Below are 23,487 nucleotides of genomic sequence, written 5' to 3' on the forward strand. Positions count from 1 at the left end.
AAGGAAAGACACAATCTCAGGTCTCTTGCTGCTGCTGAAATAGAGCTTGGCACTGCATCGGATTCTTCCTGCAAGTCACTACATACATCAGAGGCAAACTTCAGGCTTGGCAGCAATTCTGTGTCCCCCTTGCCAAAGAGACCACCACAGTGTGGTGTGGGTGGTAGTTCATCACTGGAGCCAGGCAGAAACCTTTATTCTCTCTGCTGCAAAGCTGGGCATGTGTACATGGCTGTATGATTACAGTGATTCAGCTTTTGCCTTACATTCCCCTGCAGAAATGATGGTGCAGATCTGCAAACTGTAATTAAGGCTCTTAGAAGCCCTCCCTAGAACTGGCTCAGTGCATAGACACTTAGCACCTTTTCATTTCCTTACTGGAGAGAATCAAGCATACTGTGTGTGTGTGCAACCAAAGTGCTGACACCCACAGATCACACATCAGATATGTGGTCTTCATGGACCACATTCCAAAACTTTCCACAGAGCACTCAGTTCTGAGTCAGGGAGCAGAGAACATGTCACCTTTGGCTCCCAGACCTTCCCATTCACCAAAGCCCTCCTGCAGCCCTTCCCCCATGGCCCTCTTGTACCACCTTGCCCTTCCTTCGGGCCCAGTTCTGTTCAATATCTTTATTGATGATTTAGATGAGGGGATTGAGTCCATCATCAGTAAATTTGCAGATGACACTAAGCTGGGGGGAGTGTGGATCAGCTGGAAGGCAGGAGGGCTCTGCAGAGGGACCTGGACAGACTGGAGAGTTGGGCTGATTCCAACAGGATGAGGTTCAACAAGGCCAAGTGCCGGGTCCTGCACTTTGGCCACAACAACCCCATGGGGAGCTCCAGGCTGGGCACAGAGCAGCTGGAGAGCAGCCAGATAGAAAGGGACCTGGGATTTGGATTGACAGGAAGCTGAACATGAGCCAGCAGTGTGCCCAGGTGGCCAAGAAGGCCAATGGCATCCTGGCTTGTATCAGGAACAGTGTGGCCAGCAGGTCCAGGGAAGGCATTCTGCCCCTGTGCTCAGCACTGGTGAGGCCACACCTCGAGTACTGTGTCCAGTTCTGGGCCTCTCAGTTTAGGATGGATATTGAGGTCCTGGAGCAGGTCCAAAGGAGGGCAACTAGGCTGGTGAAGGGACTCGGGCACAAGTCCTAGGAGGAGAGGCTGAGGGAGCTGGGGCTGTTCAGCCTGGAGAAGAGGAGCCTCAGAGGAGACCTCATCACTCTCTACAACTCCCTGAAAGGAGGGGGTAGCCAGGGGGGGGGTTGGTCTCTTTTCCCAGGCAACTCTCAGCAAAACAAGAGGGCATGGTCTTAAGTTGTGCCAGGGGAGGTTTAGGTTGGACATTAGAAAGAATTTCTTTACGGAGAGGGTGATCAGGCATTGGAATGGGCTGCCCCGGGAAGTAGTGGATTCTCCGTCCCTGGAGATATTTAAAAAGAGACTGGATGTGGCACTCAGTGCCATGGTCTGATAACTGCAGCAGTAGTGGATCAAGGGTTGGACTTGATGATTTCTGAGGTCCCTTCCAACCCAGCCAGTTCTATGATTCTATGATTCCATGCCAGTCAGGATAAGGGCACAATGAACCACAAGCTGCACTGTGCTTCCACAGCCTCAGGGCATTGCACAAGAAAATATACCCAGTGCCTGCACACTGGATGCACATCGCTCCTTTAAGGTACCCCATGAGCTTCAATTTTCTCAGTTTCTGCTTTTAAAGTGTTACTAATTTGGCCTGACTTCCCTTCCGCAGGAGAACACATGCCCTCCCAGTTCAGTTAACACATGGTTAAGTTCCAGGCAAGGAAAACAAAACTATCTTTTCATGAGCCACCACTGTGCACTAAACCTTTGCTAAAGCTTAATTTCCAGCCAGCCCTAGTGTCTGCGCTTTGGCTGCTTTGTCCTCATGCACACACACAGGTGAACTTTCCAAGTCCAAAGAAAAATGTATTTCTCTCTTTACTTCTACTTCTTTTCTTTTTTTCCCTTTTTTTTTTTTTTTTAATTTTTGGATTCAGCTACACTTGGAAAAAGAAATCAGACCCATGCACACCACACAATTGCTTTAAATGATGTTTTTTTAAACACTGAAGCTTCCACTAATACAATGTTTTAAACATATTTTTTGTTATGACCAAAGCATTACAACTTATGCAATTAACTATGAGACATATATGATCAGTGGGACTATTATTCTTGCATCAGAATTAGAAAAAAAAAGAGTAGAGCTGGTGTGATGTTGCTCCATCAGTCCTAAGAGTTTTTCTGTAGCATGAAACAAGGAATCAGAAAAATATTTCTTCCAACACTTCTGCATTGGCAGTTTTTCTGAGATGGATGAGCCCCTGCAGATTCCAGTGCAGAACCTCTCCAAATTGGGCGTTGCTGAAATTTGCCTTGGCCTGTTCTGTCAGAACCCTTTCTTGCACTAACTAACACAGTCAGGACTATACCTTTGCTTTGTTTATGGAAAGGCCACTTCTCATATGCTGCACTGCTAACTTTTGCATGCCCATCAGTTACTTCTGGCTGTGGCACTTAAAAGTTCCTGAGCATTTATCAGTTTGCCCTGAGCCTTTTATGCAGGTAGCTCTGAATGGCAGCCCACAATAAATTCCAGCAGTTGATGCTTGGTGGATAGAGGTTTTTTTTTCATTGTTGTGTTTCTCTTTGGGTTAATGTGAAAAACCTCATTTTGCAGACAATCAGGCATCCTTATTTCTAGTTTGCAGGATATGAGTAACTTTCAGAAGAGGTTGGTTGCTCATATCCTGTGGACCAATTGTAATCCAGCCTACATGGGTGATAAGATACAGTCTTGAAGGTGCTTTCATAACCCAGTGAAAACACAGCTGTGTGCTTAGCAGAAATTTTCAAAGGCCATCCACCATCTTCCACCACACTCGGCTCCCTTATTGATGGTGGTTGTTAAAGCTTGACATTGCTGAATTTATCAAATCTATGTAGGAACATTATGCAACTACATGGCTGAAAAATTGCTGTATCTGGAGATAGGACCAGGATAGGTCCTTCAGGAAGCCCTCATTTAAAAGGAACTACAGTCAAGAAATATGTTATGCCCATGTGATTTATTATTAACTGAAATAAGTAAGATTTTAGGAAAAAAATCACATAATGAGACAAGAGACATGTCAAATAAAAATAGGGCTCACATAACAGTGAAACAGTAAAAACTAGACAAAACTAGATTCCAACTAGAGAAAAACATATCCCAATTACTCAACAGCTGAGCCATGGGACAGGCCTGCAAGACATCTCCAGGACAGCTGAAAGGCACTTCTCACAACTCCCCACAACTTATCTTGGTTACAGCCTTGAGCACTGGGTAGAAAAATATTGAGTAACTGGATTCACTGTATTAACATTCATTAACATATTAATCAACTATTAACATAATAAAATACCCACCCATAGGCTAGAGGGAATCCTACTAACAAAAAATCTCCTTTACTCTTCGAGCATGCACAGTGAAAATTTTGAGCACTGCCACTTTAAATGGAAGCAAGGAATTAGTTAACTGATCATGGGTGTGAATGATATATATAGTGTTAAAGTTCTTACAATTTTGGGTATAAAAGTACCATTTGCGATTTGGGAAATTGAGCTTCTTTGTGGAAAACTGCCCTGCTCGCCTTTCTGCACAGAAATGGATATTAAAGCAAATATCTCAACCCTGTGTGTGGATTGGTTTATTACACACCAGGTGATGGATCCCACTTCTGAAACAAGTGTGCAGCAGCTCAAGGAGAAAGGCATGGCAAGAATCAGAGAGTCTTTGTCCTTCCTCTCCCGCCACCAGTGACTCTCAACCCAGGCATAGCTCTTCACCTACTTGATGATGTCAAGATTTCATTTCGATGGGCATTAATTTTGCTCATCGACTTCCCTAGAGCCATCGCTTTGTTCATGAAAATAACCAGGTGCAAGGTGGGGAAGTGGTTTGCTCAAGATGCCTCAGTCAGTCAGTCAGTCAGTCAGCAGGAGAAGGAAATGGGAGCTTCTCGACTCCAGGGCCCTGCTCTGACCAGGAGATGGCACTGGCATCCAGCCCTTCTGCCGGAAGCTGGATCGCTTTTTGCTCAACCACACAGCACTGACAGCAGTTCCACTTGTATCCTTGCGTGCCAAGCACCACCCCACGATAAGACCTAAGGGTCCTACCTTGTTCTGTTTGCTAAATTTCCTCCGCTGAGGTTGCTCGGGTCAAAAGCCCAGAGAAGAAAACACACACTGGCACAATATTTTGCTGCACCCAAAATACACATCCGCCACTCACTCCTCACCTGGTTTTTTGTCAGCCCCCTCTCTGCCCCTGTTTTCCCCTGCTCCTCATCTCAGACCTGTCAGACGAAGTCAACAGATGCTCCAAACAAGTGCTGTGTCATGTAGCATTGCTGTCTGCTTTTAACCAGCAGGCTCAGCACTGCACTTGCATATCCAATGTATTTGCAAGCACATTGACTGCCATTTCCCCACTCTTCTCATCAGCTGCTGTGAAGCTCTGCTCTATCTTCAGGATAAAGAGGCCCAGGGCACTCCAAGTCCTGTTTCTAGATGCTGAAGCAAGATTAGCCTTCATTATGCCCCTTACTCCAAAGCTATCTGTTGTTCTGTTCTTTCCCACTGCCTCAGTATGCTTGACAGCCACCTCTTTGTACCCACAGAGCACTGTTGAATGGGCACGAAAGAACTGTTTTGGATGGAGGATGGTGACAAAAAGACAAAGGCTGCTGTGTAACAGCAAGTGCTGAGCTGCACATTCCTGGAGGATATAGGCCAGAGTTTATGTACCTCCTCTGCCTGAAAGTTGCCTGCTCCCAATCCACTGTGTAGTCACGATCCCATGACTAAAAAGTGGGGTCTCCTGCTAGGACACTTCATAGCTAGCTAACACTACCTGGCAGCTCTTCCACATCGCTCCATTCAACTCCCCTTGTAGCTGTGCCACTTTCAAGGATTCTCCCATATTAGGTGTTTTCAATCACTTTTGCCCTCAGAGACCTGTCCACTCTTCATTGCACACTTCTCCTCCCTCGTATCACACACAGCTTCCTCCTGTCTCCTGCTTTAACTGCTAAACACACTACCAGGAACCCACATACTCTGGGTATAGGGTAATATTCATGACTAGTTGCAACAGTGACCACCTCCTACCTGCTCTGAGACTCCTTTCTGGAGTTATTCACTGTCTCTGCATGGTCTTCTACTGCACAGTCTTTCAGTGCTTCACTCCATTCCATCATCCCTGGCTTCCTCTTGTTCTGTTCCCTACACAGCACCTTCAATTTCAGTTCAAACACACCTCAATCCACCAGCCTCACACTGCCTCTCTGAATCTGATTTATACTTCTGTTTGCTCTGATACTTTGGAAAGTGCTTGCTGGGCTTTGGGAATGTATTGTCCTTTGGCATGGACAGCCCCTTTTCTGTGCACATGCAGGTAGCACCAGGGAAGGATGGTAGGCACCTGGCTGTGTCCCAGAAATCCAAAGTTCCAGTTTTGCCATCAGTCACTGCAACAGATTTTCAGCATCAGCTGCAAAAGGCTGTTCTCCAGTGTTGGGACTGCCTCACAATCCACCCATGAAAAAACACCACCTCTCCCTCTTAAGCTTCTTTTCCAGAGACACCATTTTTCATCATGATCAGTACAGACCTAGATGCTAAGAGCTCAAGTCAAGTTCCTCTTCATCATCCTCTGAGGCACTGCTCCTTCTCTGCCCATGAGACCACTGGCCACACCAGTCACCTACAGCACTGAACCTAACAATTCAGTGTTGGTGCCATGGATGAGAAAGATGATAATGGGCCACATGCAGCTGGTCTTTGTGTCCTTCAACATGGCTGATTCCTCTGCTGTCTTGTATACATCTTCCAAGAGGACATCAGCACCTATCAGTCTCCAGATATCTGAAAGATTAAAAACGGTTCTCAAGGTTTCATGTCCATCTGTCAAGTTTTCAAAGTGAACCAAGGGGGTGGACAGGGGAGGTCAAAAGCGCAGAGAAGAAAACACACACTGGCACAATATTTTGCTACACCCAAAATACACATCCACCACTCAGTCCTAACCTGGTCAAAAACATGGAAAGATAGAAAGTCTACTGTTTCTACAGAAACATCCTCTGTCCCAGCTACCCTGGCCTGCAGTATTAATGCCCTACCTTGGGCAAGTAATCAAGCATATTGAATGTGCGCAATCAAAGTGTTCACACCCACCATCATATTATTATTATTTTTTATCTCAGAAGAAGGACCTGGCCTCTAATATGAGTATAAATTGGGGTTTGCAGTGTTAGAGGAAAGCCACTTCAAACACGGTTTTCATGTCTATGATCCAAAACCTTCTATGGAGCACAAATCCTGAAAGCCTGGGAGCAGAGAACGTCACCTTCGTCTCCCAGACCTTCACAGTCACCCAGCACTTTCTGCTGCCCTTAGTCTGGCACCAGGAACAGTACAACCCCCTTGCCTTGTACCACCTTGTTGTTTCATGTTAAGCAACATTAAGAGAATGATGAACCACCAGCTGTATTATGCCTCTGCAGCCTCCTTGTGTCAGGGCACCACACAAGGAAATAACACCCAGTGCCTGCACAGCTAATGCCAGCTGAGTGCATTTGGGTGTGACCATTCCTGTGTCCCTTTTGGCCTGAAGTCCAGCAGCAGCTCTCAGGGAACTGGGGTGTGTCCTGCCTGCTCTCCTGCCCCAGTTCAGGTTGTAGTGGCTGCTTATGGTTCCCAAGAGCTGTTGGCATTTTCAGGCAGGAGTCCCCCCTTTCCCTCTCTCTCAAACCTCTCAACAGACTTCACTCCTTTAAGGCATCCTATGAGCTTTAGATTTTCTCAGTCTCTACATCTACTAACTTGGCATAATCCTTCTCTCGGCAGGAGAAAACATTCTCTCAGTACAGTTTAATTAACAGTTCCCAGTCCAGAAAAAAAAACCCTGAAACTATCTTTCCATGAGCCACCACTGTGTTAAATCTTTGCAAAAGCTTGACTTCCAGCCAGCTCAAGTGTCTGTGCTTTGATGCTGCTCCATCAGTCACAAAACTATTTGTTTTGAGAAAGAAATGAGGTTTCAGGAAAGCCTTTCTTCCAACACTTCTGCACTGACAGTTTTTCTGAGATAATGAGCCCCTGGTGAGCTTAGAGTGGTGTGGTACCTGTCCAGCCTGGGCTTTGCTGACCTTTCCTTTGGCTGGTTCTATCAGAATCTTGTCTTGCACTACCTAATGCGGTAAGCAAGCAATATACCTTTATGGAAAGGCTGCTTCTGACATGCTACTCTGCTAATTTTAGTGTAGATGAGTCAGCTGTATTTTGTATGCCTATTTTTTTTCCTGGCTCTGGTACTTAATAGAATTTTTAATGCTCTCCCTTCAATCAAGGAGAACCTCAACTTTGTGAACTAAGGAAGGTCCCACTGCAGGGAAGGAAATAAATAGCTATTTATTTCAGCTGCAACAGTTCTTGTGAGGATAATTGGTGGATAGGACACCCATATTTCCCTCTCCCTCAAGAACTAATGACCTCTTTCTTTCCTGAGAGCCATAAAATACCAGAGTCCTACAAGACCTCAAGTTATGTTGCATGCAGCTCAAGGGCCTACAGTTTAGCTCATTCCTCTTTTCCTTGATCAGCAACCTGCTGTTCTTTTTCTACAGACTGCTTCAGGGCACCACGCTAATCCTCTATTTCCCTGACATATTCAGCCTTATATGAGTTTTCCATATGTGATAAATTTCTCCAGCCACACTGCTGCATTGATATCCCTCCATACTTTCACCACTGCTCACAGCTTTCATCCTTTCTTGGCCCAGCACCCCTATGCTTTCCTCACTGCAAAATTATTCAGGTGACTGTCCTAAATCTTGTGGATTCTTTAGGTCATCAACTTGCATCACAGACCAGACTCAAAGAAGAACAATGAGGTTAAGGCCTGTCACTAAGAGCTCTGATTCATATCAGAGGGAGCACGTTGAAAGAAATAAGCAAAACAGAGGGGAGCAACTTGTCGCGGTGTATTGGTCAGGGCAAACCAAAACCAGAGAACATAATAGCTCTCTGTTACCCTCATCTAGCCTCCCAAGTGAAGATAAAATGGGCATAGGGAAGAGACACTTTGAGGTTGGAATTTAAAACCGGAACAGGTGTACTCAAATAGAGAAGGGGTAGCAATATCTGGGACAAGGAACAACTATAAGCAAATATATTCAAAACCCTTGATGTTTGCTGATATGTGTCTGAAGGTCCCTAGCAGCACAGCCAACTTAGAAAAAAGATTCAAAGCTCCTCCCAGAACCCAATGGGTTCAGATCTTGAAGAGCATGTGGAGATGTGATAACAAAGAGGAAGAAGGAGCCTCTCTCCAAGATCAGCAAAGCAGCAAGGAAGAGGGGAGAAGGAAGGGCAGACTTCCTGCTTTCGTGGCTTTTGAAGGGAATGGCAGGGAATGCAAAGGAATACCACTACTTCTCTGTTCTGAACCCAAATCCCTCAGGGTCCTATCACCCTCTCTCTAGGTCCTCAGACCTATAGTATAAAATTAGCCTGTGCCACCTCAAATGACAACACAAATATAGTTCAGACCCCAGTACTTACTGTATGAATACAAGTTGAAAACAAGATAATAGAGTCTGAATGCCAATAACTGTTGGTCATAGGAACATAAAGACAGCAATAAAACAGATGAGTACTTGGTGGTAAATTTGTTCATGATGGAGAAAGAAGAATGAAACAAAGCAGAGATGAAAGACTGGATGATGTTTGATCAAGCTGATCACAGCATGAATGACTGGTTTAGTACATGATCTGCTATGGTCCCACACTGCATGCCACAGTGACTGGTGCACTAATGTGACTGCCTTACACAAATCCATGTGACCATCTGCTAAACAACAACAAAAAAAATGGTTGTGCAATGCAAGCAGAAAACAGACTTAGCAGGTCAGTCATGTGTCCATCAGATGTACTGAAGCTGTGTCTCATGGAGAAGTAGAAGACAATTTCTGTAAGCACTGTGTATATAGCATAGAAACAAGGTTTACCACAGCGAGTGAATTGTTTTAAAAACTACTCAGACAGAGAAGCAGCATCTCCATGGTCCCCCCAACAACTGAGCTGCCTTGAATTTAAGAACAACACAAAAGCAGATATGAAGATTTGTGCCGAGCACTCAGTGGTGACATTTGCCTCCAATAAATTTTTTTTTTCCACATCTCTTCTCATGAATGTTAACTGCTTTTCTTGTCTGGTACACGAGTATGTTCATCAGAATCAACACATTTTAAACACAACCAATGTTGGCAGTGGCACTCTTTATCATGCTACAGCCTGTAAAACACCACTGAAATGTCTGATGTGGTTGATGCCAGTTGTGACACCTGGAGATATTCTCTTGTCCACTCAGTAATGGTTTCTCCTCTGGAAGGCTCTGCAGTAGTCCAGTTACGCATACACATCCTCGGGCCTTCTGGTTCCATGAACATGTCAGCACTTTTCATGCCATTTGGGGCTTTTCCAGTGGCAACATCCCTGCCAACCACTGCTCAGATGTGGAACACACTGGAATAGACAGCACAGAGCAGTCCTAACCTGGCAGGAACTCCATCTCTGCCAATAATATGGCATCTAAGGAAGTGCCAAGAGGCTCAGCATGGACTGTTGGGCAAAAAGATGGGAAGTGACAATTTCTTCACAGACTTACTCTCCAATTTGATTTTCACTTCCTTCATTATCACATTTTCCCTTTGTCCTCCCTTGCTGCCTTATTTTGTGCCAGGGATAGTTAGGAATAGGATGCAGAAGCTTGGAGTGTCCTGCTTCCCACCAGAGGTGGTACTTCCCTTACTATATGCATATATATATATAGGACATATATATTATATATATATGTACATATATATATGACATATATATATATATATATATATACACACACATCAGGATATAACAGGAAAAAAAAGCCCACTGCACTTACACCTTTATTTCACACAGTGCTCTGGGAGCTAACAAGATTTTCAGAGACCCATGCAATGTTTTGAAGTTGCCTGCTGTTGCATCCAGCACATCAGAACAAAGTTTTGTGTGTATTCACAAAGACATACCTGTTCTAGTCATCTCTGTCATCCCTGGGTTACTTTTGTGAGGAATTTTGGTGGCCCTAACAACCTACATGTTAACTTTATTATGATGAGCTTTCAACCAAAACCAAGCATCATTTTCAGTTGCAATCAGCTTTTATTTTTTGAGCTTCCTTAGTTTTTAGAAATAACCAAATCTAAAAACTAGTATTTGTTACCCAAATAAAAATTTCATACCAACTATACATTATTTTAAGGCCCAGTGAATCAAGTCATTTGGCCTGAAATGATTTTATTATCAACTCCCATCTTAACAAAACAGAACTGACACAGTTAAGTTTGACCTAGATATGCTTGAGTTTGGATGGCTGGATTTTTTTCAGCTCAGCCAGAGTTGAAAAACAATCACTCCAGCTCAAGCCCAGAGCACGCCTCAGCTCCAAGGCTGGTTGCGTAGCAAATGTTGCAAAACCCAGGCATGAGCTAGGAATGTGCAGCACTCAGTAATGTTAGGCTTCAAAAATCCTGCGCTGGCTCTGCTACACTGAGGTTTTTCAGACTTCACATTATGCCCTATTGTCCCCTGGTTCATTTGTGCAGTCTGCTGACTCCAGAGTTGCATTAGCTTGATCCTCTCTAGGCTACCTTGGGTTCTGTCATCTTTTCCTTCTTTTGACTTCCCCCCCATCCTTTCCTCTGAAGTATAATTTCTCATTTTTGATCAACTGTTCTCATAGTTTCTGCTTGTGAAACACAGGTACAGACTCCCCAGCCTTGTAAGATGGATGCGGGACAGGGAAAGGAGTGCATTAGAACAGGAGCTTGCTGCCTCACGGCAATAGGTGGGTGGCTCAGTGCCATGGGCTAGAGCCCCCCACAGACTTGCCAGGGGGTCAGGAATGCCACAGCCCCTGGTGGGGTAAGGGAGCAGCTCCTGGGGGGTATCCTTTTCACCACCCTGCTCCATCCAGGCACCCAGTACTGAGGGTGCACATAGGCAACATTCCCAAGGAGGACATTAAGGTCACTGGCCAGAGCGAGGGAGCAAAGCGATGTTTACATGGGGAAAGGGTCCCCCTTCACCCTTGTGGCAGAGAAGCTGAGGACCACTCTGCAGAAAGCACAGGACAAAAGCCTCCAGCATTTTAGCTTAGTGGAGGTTATGAATCCTGCCCAAAGAAAGTATTTGCATGCTGACAAAAGGATTTGGACACAAGCAAAAGTATTTCAACAAGCAAGAGTCAGAGAAGTACAACTTTTTTAGTTTAAAACACTCTTTAGGATTAGAAGGGAATCTACTTAAAGCAAAAGTCATGAAGGCAGAAAACAGTCACTTCCACTGGAGTGACCAGCAAATTGAGAATGCTAGGCTAGCCAGAAAGGTTGCAGAGCAGCCCTTGGGGACATTCTGGGATGTAGTCCCAGGCTGTGACAAAGGAGTAAGAGAGACCTAGCAGGGTAATGGTAAAATCCAAACCAGATATATAGCTCTATAGTTTATTTAAAAAAACATGAAACATCCACATTAATAAGCATAAAAAACCCATCCAAAATATTCACAATGCTGTTACAGGAAAAAAGAAACCAACAAGGAAATACCATGTGAAAAAGATCCACACATTTCAGTCCAAGGCCAGCACAATTTCTGATGCAAAGTATGGAATGCTCTTCTGCACAGCTGTAGGGGGAAATCTCCTAACATATAGATGCCCATATAGAAATTGTCTGGAAGTGCTGGAGGGCCAAAGGAAGGGCACAAAATCTGTATAACTGAGCCAAAATATGAAAGTTGAGGAAGTAGTCCTAAATAATACTTCTGAGAATATCCAGCATGGAAGCCTAATAGAAAGCTAGATAAAAACTGGATATAATAAAATTGCATCGTGCAAAGCTGGAGTGTTTCATCTGAAGTCAGAGGAAGTATTTCACAGCAACTGTATCTCATTAGTGAAGGTAGAAGTCAGTCTAGTTATTGAAAATGCACCCATAATATACACAGATAGGAACTTCTGACCTGCCCTGACGCAGTGTGTTGTCAGAAAAGCTTGGGCTATCCACATTATGACAATTTCACTGTCATTTTGTCTTTCTGAACCCTTCTTCCTTTTACCCACCTTGGAATCTGTGGGCCTGCCTGTCTTCTAGAACATGCAGTGATGAACTCCAGCACAAGTTTGCAGATAGACCCGAGTTCAGTCAAGTCCAAAAATGCAGATAACTTTTGAGCAGCAGTTTAAATTGGACCTACCTCTGGTGCTACCTTTAGATAGCTTGTGCAGGTCTGGATAGACACAGGCCTGGAGGGTCTCTTGACAGAGCACTGCAGTCAGTGAAGCAAAGCTCCTTGATTATAAGTATAATCATGTGCTACCTTTTACCTTCCTGAATGGTGCTAGCTGGCAGGAAGGGTAGTTGTACACATACTCTATTGTCTGGCAGTATAACAAGCAGGGAGACCAATACTTACTGATGTACAAATACTGTCTGCCATATCCTTTTAATAGAGGCACTATTACACATCCACACAGCACCACCATGTAGATCTTCCAGAGAGGAAGCATAAAACAAAAACATTTGGCCCACAACCAACCAGCAGACTGAGCACTACAGACCTTTCACACTGCTAAGCTAAATTACCACGTTCCATTGGCTCTGTTCCCTAGTTCTTCATCTCTGTCTTTGTGAATTTGCACAACAAATGCCTAATATTTATAAGAACAATTGCTAAGAAAATACAGCTTTAAAAAATAAATTATCCTCACACCTTTTAAGTAACTGCAAATTTCAGATTTTCTGACCTACAAGAATATAGCAGACAAAAAGATAAAAGATTAAGAGAAGGCAAGGAAACCTTCTGGATTCCAATCACTACCCTCAACCATCCCATACAATGCTTATCCATGACTGAAAATACAAACACCCACTTGCTGCAATACCACACTTCCAATCAACAATATTAGCAATTGCCACCAAAAACCTCCTAAATAAAAAATGTTGGTGGACAGACATACAGCTTCTCACTAGTACCCAGCTCTCCAAATTTCCATCCAGAGGGCACAAATAAAGTTTATATAAGGGGGATGTGCACCATCAGTACTATTATACATACCACCCAAAATACCCTATCTCCTGTTTAGTACCACACTTCTTTTAAGTCTTACTGCAGCTCAAACCTATAGCATTTCTTGTTAGAATAGCTATTTCTCTTAAACATCTTCAATTTCATTATCTGTACATTTTTGTACACCATTAAAAAAATAAATATTTACAAAGTGACATACAAATAAATAAAACTTAAGTAAAAGTATGCTTTCAGTCTGTCTATACAAAAAATAAAAGATCAGAAAAAAATATGCATGTAACTTGGTCCCCTTTTTCCTGAGGCTGAAAAAAGTGTACACTGGATAGGATAAAGCAAGGAGATGGCTTTTTAGTGGGCTTGTTAAAATCCAGTGTAACACTGTGCACGCTAATGCAGAGTAGACTCAAAGGGCCAGAGACTTTTTTAGCAGATCACTTCAACTCACTACAAAAATAGTAATTAGATTCAAATATGTAATGGTCACTGTGTGCAGAAGTATGTTAACCTCAAATAGCAATTACAGGTCAAAATAGCAAAAATAATGCCAGCTCTTCTCTGTTCCCGTGTTTGTGACAGGGAAGATCAGATTATTTTTGCTGGTGCCAGGTGCCTTCCAATATTTGAAGGTTGGATCACCCACACCAGATTTGCTTACTGCTGGTAAGATGGGCAGAACCAGTGGATTATGGGGGTGCAAAGAAGAAAATAGCAGCAACTGAGGGGAGAAAAAAATGTCCCAGTTCTCATTGTTTTCTTTGCTCATTCCTTTAATGACTCTAAACATGTAAGAGTCAAAGAATGGGTGTGTCAGGAATCTTAGGCAACTTTTTCAGCTTCTATGCTGTTCAGCTCCACCTTCTCTACAGGTGATGGGGAGCTGGCGTCTCCTCGTCCTTCAAAGCCCCTGGAGATGTCTTCAAAAGTCCTGCCCTTGGTCTCCGGCACTTTGAAGAATGTGAAGACAAAGAAGATTACCAGGAAAACAAGGAATACGAGGAAGACATAGGAGCCAAGTAGTTTCTGTGGGGGAGAGAAACAGGTTGGTTAAATTTGAAAAGCTCATAAATCAGTACAAGGTCATTTGCTGTTGACAGGTCAAAATTCTAAAGCCTTTCTACAACAATGCCCTGACTTTCTCAATAAAGCACTTTTAAAAAATGGTACCAGCTTCCTGTGGGCTTCTAAAATGCTTTGATGTTACTGAGGGTAACCAAAATTGAGGCTTTAGAAGGGAAAGCCCTGATGTGCTACTTAATATGGATCTTCTAACTATTTGTAAGCAACAGGCAGTTAAGACAGCAGAACACAGTGAGCCACAACACTAACCTTTCAGTAGCAATCTGAAAACAAAATCAAGAACCTCTGGAAGACTGACCCACTGTCTGCTCAACACAGAGAACTTCAAGGAAAGAACATGTTGTCAAGGCTAATACGGTCATGTTCTGAAGTCTCCAAGGTTGGAGATTCCACAACCATTCTCTGGACTCCTGTTCCAGCACTGCAGCACTCTCACAGTGCTTTGCACACTAGGTCCTTACCTCTGCATAGGGGAAGAGCAATCCCACCAAGAAATTAGAAGTCCAGTTGGAACAACCAGCCACTGCCATGGCTGCAGGACGTGGGCCTTGGCTGAAGAGTTCTGCCACAATGAACCAGGGGATAGGGCCAGGGCCAATCTCAAAAAGCGCCACAAAGCCAAAAGTGGCAATTATGCTGATATATTTGATCCACTCCACACTGTCCTGCAAGGCAACAAAACAATCAGCTGCAATTTGAGAGGCAAATGACACAGCACAATACCAATCTCCAGTGTCACAGCTGCACTGTGAACACCATCAGCTTCTGAAGTTTTGGAAGTTGCACTCTTCATCACATACCCAGCTCTATTCCCAGCTTCACCTCCTGAGAGGGCTGAATGGCAGGGCATGGCAGGAATATAGTTTTACATGTCCCCTGCTGGGGCCAGCCTGGAGAAGAAGAGTAATTACTCACCCTCAGAGCTAAAGCGATGGTCATAAGAACAGTACACAGAGCCATGCCTCCCAGACCAACTAAGTGGAGGGTCCTGCGCCCTGCCCGCTCCACCAGGAAGAGCTGGAAACATGGGAGAAGGAGAAAAACTCTGACTTTTTCAGCAAGAGCAGAAGAGACCCCTCAACCCTGCATTTTTATCTACCTGTAGCCCTTTGTGCCATTGGTGATCTCAACACAGATCACCAGGCTGCACATCTTGGCACAAGTTCTCCCTCTGATTCACTCTACTGCCTTGCCTTATTCTTTTACCCATGCTCTCCCTTTCACCCTCCCTCTCTTCTAAAAGAAGAACAACACCTATCTTCTCCCATCCTCTCCCACAATGCTGTTGGTGCATTCTGTTCTTTGCTCTTATGGGCAATTTTCTAGCCCCCAGTACTTTGCCACAGCCTGGCTACTTGTCATCAGTCACATCTCCCAAAAAAGTCCAGGCAGGCAAGTTACCTTTCCCCACAAGACCCTGTTCCACTTACCGACACAACAGTGAAGACTGTGTTTACCACACCAGCTCCAATGGTGGCATACACAGGCTTTGTGATACCAGCTCTCTCAAAAATCCCTGTAGAGTAATAGAATACCTGGGAAGAGAAGCAAAATTTTGACACTGGTAAGTTTCCAGTGTTTGAGATTATCTCTTGTTCCTGACTATCAGCTTGCAAGCCCAACAGGGACTTTTTAAGAAGCACTCAACAGAATAAAGCAGCATGCTATCAGTCAAGGTTCATACACTTGATGCAAGGCTGCAATGTCTTGCTGGCATGTGTATGGAAATTTAAAAGCCTAAGATTAAACTCCACCTCCCATTTTAGCAATCTCCACAGTTATCATAAGAATGACCTCCAGTCAAGGCATAAAAAAAATAAAAAGGGTTTTTGGAAGCACAGTTCTCAACATCAGTGACAAACAAAGTACAAGGATAACTTGAGATTAGGGAGGCCCAGAAGATGGGACAAGAAGATAACTCACAGCATTAATGCCAGAGAGCTGCTGGGAGAGCTGCAGCATGATGGCAATGATAATGGCTTGACGGTAGCTTGGAGAACGGAAGAGCTCTGGCACAGTTACTTTCTTTTCCTGGGACATTTTAGCACTCTCTTCTTTCATCTCCTGGATGTCTTGAGACACATCTTCTGTACCACGGAGCTTCTGGAGAACTAGAGGAAAGATTCCAAAAATGTTACATGAATACACCCACAGCTAGTACGTTCCCCCCACCCTGCCCTACTATTCAGAGAGGGCAAACTGGGAACACTGGACCACCTGCCCTGCCAGTTAGTGTTTGGACTTGCTGCATGGAGTGCAGCCTTGCCCATCTTTTCAGCCCAGAGGTCCAGGTGCTGTGATCAGGATGAAAACCAAGCCCTGCTCTTACTCAAGTTGCTTGAACTCCAAACTTCCATTTGATCCCTAGCCCTCTTCACACACTTGCCAGAGCTGACTCCAGCCCTCTACATTAGGAGTGGAAAACACCCTCCAAACTCCTTGTTAAATGTCACCCTATTTCTTGTCTTTTAGGAGGAGCTTAGAGAGCAGCAGCTGGCCCTGCTACATCACACCAGGCCAGGTGCCACTCCTAACTACTTAATCCCAGCTGGAGTCTGTTGGGATGCCAGGTTTCTCACACTTTCTGCCACTGCTGACACCTAAAAGATAGGAGGGTAGGCCTGGTGCCCTCCAGGAGTCACACCCTGATCCACTACAGGATCCAGAATCAGTCCTGGCCCTCCAACTCAAGCTCAGTGCAGGCTAGGATCCAGAATATAGCCCTGCCCCTTCAGAGATGAGTTCTTACCTGCTTGTGCTTTTTCTTCCTCCACTTTGTTGATCAAGAGGAAGCGAGGGCTCTCAGGGCAGAAAAGAAGACCCACGCACTGCAGAACTGCTGGCAGGACTGTGAACCCCAAAAGCAGTGGCCAAAGTGTTTCAGTCCCCATGATAGCCTCCAGGCCAAAGATCTACACCAAGAATTGGAGAGAAAAAGTGATTTAAATAATCCAGCTCCTCACCCCCACACCAGTTTGACAGGACCACACACTGCACCTGCTGGCAGCTGCAGCTCACCCACCCTCCCCCCAGTCTCCCTTTCCCCTGAGGGAAAGGTAAGGTTGTGTCAAGCCTACCTGGGCTACCAGGATGCCCACAACAATGCCCAGCTGGTTGAGGGTGCCAAAGGCTCCTCGGAGGCTGGTTGGGGAGACCTCACTGATGTACATGGGCACAAAGCCCGTGCTGAGACCACAGAAGATGCCAATAATAAAGCGGCCAACAATCAGCATCTCCACTGCCTTTACCAACTTTGACAAGGCCATAAGTACGCCACCAGCAAAGGCCAAGATGTTCACCAGCAGCATGGAGTTCCTCCTGCCAGGGAAAATATGTCAAGACCTTATGTCAAGACCTTAATACATCAAGAGCTTAGACCAGAAATACAGTGGGAAAATTATTAGAAGAGGGATAAACCTACCCAATGAACCCTTATCTCAGGGGTGGGAGAATACAGTAATTCCCCTTCAGCTCCCACCCTGACCATAACCCTTTTGTTTGTGCAGCCCACACATTCTTGCTTCCTTCTCAGCCTCTTCCCTCTTCCTCCCAACACTCCATTCTAAAAGGGAATTCCCTAATGACTTGGATCCCTCTTCCCAACTCACCTGCCAAATCTGTTGACGAACAGGCTAACTGAGAAGGAGCCGATCATACCTCCTACTGAGAAGATGGCCACAGAAAGGGACCACAGAGATGTGAGGAGCTCTGAGGAGACAACCTCCCCACTCCGTTCTGACAAGGTTCTGTTAAAGAACGCCTGGATAATCTGCAAGAGAAACCATGAGGCCAGAATTACAATCCAGTGGGAGGAATTTTACACTGGGGAGATCACTTCTGAAGTCTACTTTCTGTTTTCATAAAGGCAAGAAGCAAAAATAGACCCTAAAAAAAAAAAAAAGGCAGCAAGACACACAAGGGGAAGATAGGGTGCAGAAAAAGGAACTTTCATTGAGAAGTTCAGAAATGGGTAGCAGTCCAATGAGGGATATATCATTTCACTGAGTGTCCTACAGGTGGGCTAGTAATGACTAAGGAAAATACACTTATCTTCTGAATGTTTCTCAATGATGCAAGTCACTGGTGGTGCTGGAGACAGTGGGAGTGAGAGGGAGCAAGGAAATGAAAGGGAACATTTCAGGTAATACCAGAACACTGGCAGCAGAAACAGGCATTCTGGGATGCAAATAGTTTGAGAGAAAAAGTTTCACTGAGCTAAGCCTGAAAGACTTCAGCATTGTGTAAATTAGTCCTTCACTCTCCCATGGGGATTGACAGGGCTATGCTGCTTATTTCTGAGACATCGTCTTTGATCATGAGGGACATTCTGCAAGAGCTCAGGGGAACATGGCCTCAGAGCATCTACCCCCAGCAGATGGCAGCAGGACATTAGCTAGGAAGGACCTCCCCCCACACCCCCAACGTGTGATAACACATCTATTCCCGGAGACAGAGTGGATGTGGTATTGGTGACTCAGTTCCCAAGAGAGAGGAACCACTTTATAGTTACCAAAAAAACCCCACATTTCTTCTTCACCTCTCTTCTTTGACCAAATAATCTCACTAATGTAGCCTGAGTGCCCCCAGTTATAATCCTTTTACAAGCACTGAATGCAGACTTAATCAAGGCAGGAAGAAAGTAAAAAACAAGCCAGAAGGTCCCCGATATAAACTAATCAAAAGAAACCATAACCCCTACCAACCCTCAACTCTTTTCTGCATGCTGCTCTCTACATCCTTTCTGTCATGTCTACTTTATTCTGACTCAAAATCGAAGTGGTTCATATTCCTCCACACTAAATATAGACCTACCAAGAAACGACAGATGGAACTCTCCTGCCCCATCAACACTCCTAATTAAGAGAATTGCTTGCTCTCTGCTTCCCAAAACCTTTCCCTCCTATCCATTGTTGTAGTTGAGAGGGGGTTTTGAATGTCTTTACTTCATAAACCAGAATTTATTAGCTGCTTGGGAGAAAGCTCCTCTCCAATCTATACCTTTGCTTTCTCACCCGCCCCTTACTCATACAATCTCCATGATCCATTTTCCCTCTCACCTTCTCAGGAGCATTGATGACACCAGTGTTGTATCCAAACTGGAGAGATCCAATGGCAGCAATGGAAACAGCATACACAAGAGGTGTTGTGATTTTCTGTAAAAAGGGACAGAAAGTATTTATTTATTTATTTTAGTTATTTGTTCTTTAGGGTAGGAAATGAGCTTCTATATAGGAAGGGTAGATATCAGTAACAGAGATACTGGTAAGGGAGATGCAACTGTAAAACAGTTATTTGACTAGAAGTAGGATGGCCTGTCAGGACCTCCCCTCCTGACCTCCAACTATTCTCAGCTCATTAGTAATGAATACGCTGGCTGCATTAGTGGCTGTTATTTTGGGTTGATCTGCTTTACAGAAAAGCTTTTGCTGATCTCTGGCATAGCATCAAACAAGGGTCTAACTCTTCCCCAGCTGAAGAGTTCTCAAACTGAGCCTCAGATCTGCCCATAAACTATACTGGCAGTCACTCCTACCAGTTAAAAACACTCTTCAGCAACACACCTGCTTTTCCCAGGCTAGAGCTTCCCAGTCCTGCCCCAGGGCACTTGGCATAGCAGCCTGCCTCAGAGGCAGTGCTGCCAAACTTCCCGTTTACTTTTCTTGACACTGTGGCAATACGTGGTACTTTAAATGACGTACAGTGTATCTATATTTACTGTGTGTATCTAGAGATACGCACACTATAGTTATTAAATTTTAAAACTTAGTTGTCAGAGGAAGCTTGAACATTGAACCTCCAAAGTCACAGGCTGAGAAACTTAAGTCACTGAAAAGCATCTGAAGTTTTCTACATTTTTAGAGCTCGTGGCACTTATGCCAGCTTTGTATTAAGGGAGTTATAAAGAGAGCTGGTGACTCAGGAGCTGGCACTTGATAGCCAGTGCTTGAGTTTGCAGGATTTAAAAAAAAAAAACATGTTTGCCTCAGAAGGGATTGGAAGCTTTTCTAAAATTATTAAGAGTCCCTTTTTTCAAAGGCCTTCCAATTACTGCCCTAAGGCTGGCAGGGAAGAAGAAAGTACTCCATGGGGCCTACTGTCACAGCTCTTCTAGTCTCACTTTCTATCTCGGCTCTATGAACACAGGGGCTCCCAAGGCTGCCCAAAATTTTAGCCCATAGCCATCCGCCAGTACTTCCATCACCTTTACCAATCTTTCAAGCAAGTATGTAGAGCTGCTTCTGGACTGCACAATCCTCACACAGCTACCAGTTAGGCTCCAGAAACAGAAACTGGGGAAATTATTCTCAGGCATAGTTTCCAACACATCAATGTCTCAGGCTGAGCTCTCTTCATGCAGAGACTAGCGATGGGGACAGGGGCCTTTTCTTGCAGGGGGCAAACAATCCCTGAGGTACCACTCACACCTGAACAGTCTAGCCTGCCTTTTCCCTGCCACACTATGACTACTTCCCTTGCTTTCCTTGCCAGGAATTTCGGCAGAGAACCACAAGGTCACAGCTCTTTCAAAGCAGCTGGATGCCTGTAAAAGGACATTAAGACACCTAAGCAATTTTAGGGCTTCAGGCCCTAGTCAGCAGGTACAGCAAAGCTGAGGACAAAACCCAGTTCTCCAAATTTCCACGAGAGCAGCCCGATTCAAAAACACTTTTTCCCACAGGGCTCTGCTTTGTCATGGCTTGCAGTGATGACAACTGGCTTTTTTCTTCTGGGTGCATGAGGGACCACAGAGTTCCTGCTTTGTGGGACCCCTCAGCTACACGCTAAGTTGCATAAGCCATAAAGAGGTTCGTTATTCTACCTTTTCATACTCCATTCTCCTGGCAATTGCCTGCTATTCATTTCCTACCCACTCTCATACCACCTAGACATCACATTGCCTGACCCATCGCCTCCAGCGAGACAGACCTTGATTAATTTGTTACTGCTGAAGATGCCCCACTTGCCAAAAGGCAAACGGGGAGCTCAGAAATAGTCCAGCTACACACCTAACACCCCCCATTCAAAAGTTCAAGGCTGAGGTCTGTAGGCTGGCAAGGAATTCAAACCACCGCCCCTCCCTCTGACCACAGGCATCAGCAGCGCTCATCACCCAGCAGATGCTTCTCACAAGCCCCCCTCCCTCCTGCACTGACTCAGAGCAGCACAACTTGTTGAACCCAGCTAAAGCGGCGTCTCAGCCCTCCTCTGAGCGACCTTGACCAGATGCTCTTTTTACCTCTGCCTCATATCATACCAACCACCATCTTCCATCAATATGGCGTTGAGAACCCCATATTCCGAGCCTGCCGTTCCTTCCTAACTAATCCCCTGGCACCCCGCACCGGCGGTCAGCTCGATACACGCTGCCTCTTCACTCATGCCCTCCCGCTTTCCTCCCCAGCAGTACTCAAGCACAGGCAGGCATTAGCTCACTCCGCTGGTGCACGCCTCGCTCGTAGCTGGATGAGCTGCCATACCCACGGAAGATGGTCCCCGCTCTCCAAAGGGGGAAATCTATGCTTTGGTTTATTCTTGAAATTTAAAAACTACTTTTATAAAAAAAAAAATCTTATTACTACTTTTTTATTTTACTTTTCTTCAGACGCACCACTACGACAAAAAGAAATGCCATTAAGAGTAATCCTCCGTTTAGCATCATGAAGCCCGAGACAAACAAGCGCTGCCCTGCCAGCAAAATAAATCGCGTGATCGATACACTATAATACGGACAGCATCATGTGGATCGTCAGGCCACCGGCACGAAATCAAATCAATCTTGCGACTGCATCAACCCCTCCTAAACAGCCGTCCCTCTCCAAGACAGGGCTGATCCCCAGTCACCCACCGAAGGACCGCAGCCGCGGCCTGCCCACACCACCACTGCATCCATCCGCACCAAAACCAAGACACCTGGAAGGCAAGGGCCTCATCACCGAGATCGGCGACGAATCGCCACCACCCGCCAGTCGCCACCACATCCTCCCCATCCCTCCCCCGAAGCGCCCAGGCACCCAAGCGGCGGCTCGCACCGCCGACGAGCACACCTCGGAGAGGAGGGAGAAACCCGTGCTAGCCCCCTACCTTTTTAGAATCCATCGTCGGCGACAAGCGGCGAACGAATGAGCGACGAACGGACGACGAGCGAAGGAACGACCGGCCAACGAAGGAGCGGAGAACGAACCAGCGGGTGCCGGGGTAACCGCTCCCCCGCCTAACGGAACCCGCCGGGCGCCGGTTACGCTACGCTGCGCTGCGCTCCCCGCCCACTCCCCGCGACTGCCCACGCCTGCGCCCCGCCGCCGGCCGGGTATTTATGGTCCGCACCATGGGAGGGGGCTGGGGGGCGGTACTGGGGCGGGGCTCTCTCCACCCCGTCATTGCGAGAAAAAAAATAATTAAAAAAAAAATTAAAAGAAAAGGAAAAAGAAAAAAATAAAAAAAAGCTAAAAATAAGAAGCCAACAAACAACCGGCAAAGAAACACACACAAAAGAGTGGTCTGAGCTCACACCGGTTTCTGACTTCAAACTGACATCAGCAGCCTTCCGGCAGCGTGCGTGCCGAGCCGCCGGTCTGCCATGGTGAGCAGGGGCGGGAGCTCCGGAGAAACGGGCACCGGCGCGGAGGAGAAGTGGTCACCGCACCTTCGATGCCACGCAAATGTTAGGTCGTGATAGACAGAACCCCGGCGATTTGCATGGCAGGAGCTATGTGGCATGTCTGACCACTGTGAGGGTGGTGAGGCACTGGCACAGGTTGCCCAGAGGAGATGGGGATGCCCCTTCTCTGCAAGTGCTCCAGGCCAGGTTGGATGGGGCTTTGAGCAACCTGGTCTGGAGAAAGGTGTCCCTGCCCATGTCAGAGGGATTGGTACTAGATGACCTTTACGTCCCGTTCCAACCCAAACCATTCTATGGTTCAATTATAAAGCTGTTTTCAGTCTATGGTTAAGACACCGAGGCAGGCAGGGATGGGCACGGAGACAGATACACATAGCACAGGCAGAAGCCTGAAGTCAGATCATGTGCTATTCTTGCCACCTCCCAAAGCTGTGGTGGTGAATTGCGTTTAAGGGATTTTCTGATTGGTTGGGTTTTTTTGTTTTTGTTTTTTTGCTTGTTTGTTTGGTTTGGGTTGGGTTTAAATGTATTTTTCCTACAAATCTATGGGGGCAAAGCTTGAGTTGTGACTCTGCATCTGCCTTTAG

At 45.6% G+C, this 23,487-nt stretch overlaps 1 protein-coding gene across 1 annotated transcript; it reads right to left on the minus strand.

Annotated features, from left to right (window-relative positions):
* Window positions 1-11,604: 11,604 nt before the first annotated feature.
* On the minus strand, window positions 11,605-22,615 carry LOC103536967 (solute carrier family 2, facilitated glucose transporter member 3). Its single transcript, XM_030461803.1, has 10 exons — window positions 22,363-22,615; window positions 19,338-19,433; window positions 17,889-18,049; window positions 17,358-17,598; window positions 17,030-17,192; window positions 16,204-16,391; window positions 15,711-15,815; window positions 15,196-15,297; window positions 14,742-14,945; window positions 11,605-14,223 (listed from the first exon to the last, which is right to left on the minus strand). Exons 1-10 carry the CDS (start codon window positions 22,375-22,377, stop codon window positions 14,020-14,022), a joined length of 1,479 nt encoding a protein of 492 aa, XP_030317663.1. The 5' UTR covers window positions 22,378-22,615; the 3' UTR covers window positions 11,605-14,019.
* Window positions 22,616-23,487: the final 872 nt, after the last annotated feature.

This window comes from Calypte anna, chromosome 1 (assembly GCF_003957555.1).
Source record: "Calypte anna isolate BGI_N300 chromosome 1, bCalAnn1_v1.p, whole genome shotgun sequence".
NCBI lineage: Eukaryota > Metazoa > Chordata > Aves > Apodiformes > Trochilidae > Calypte > Calypte anna.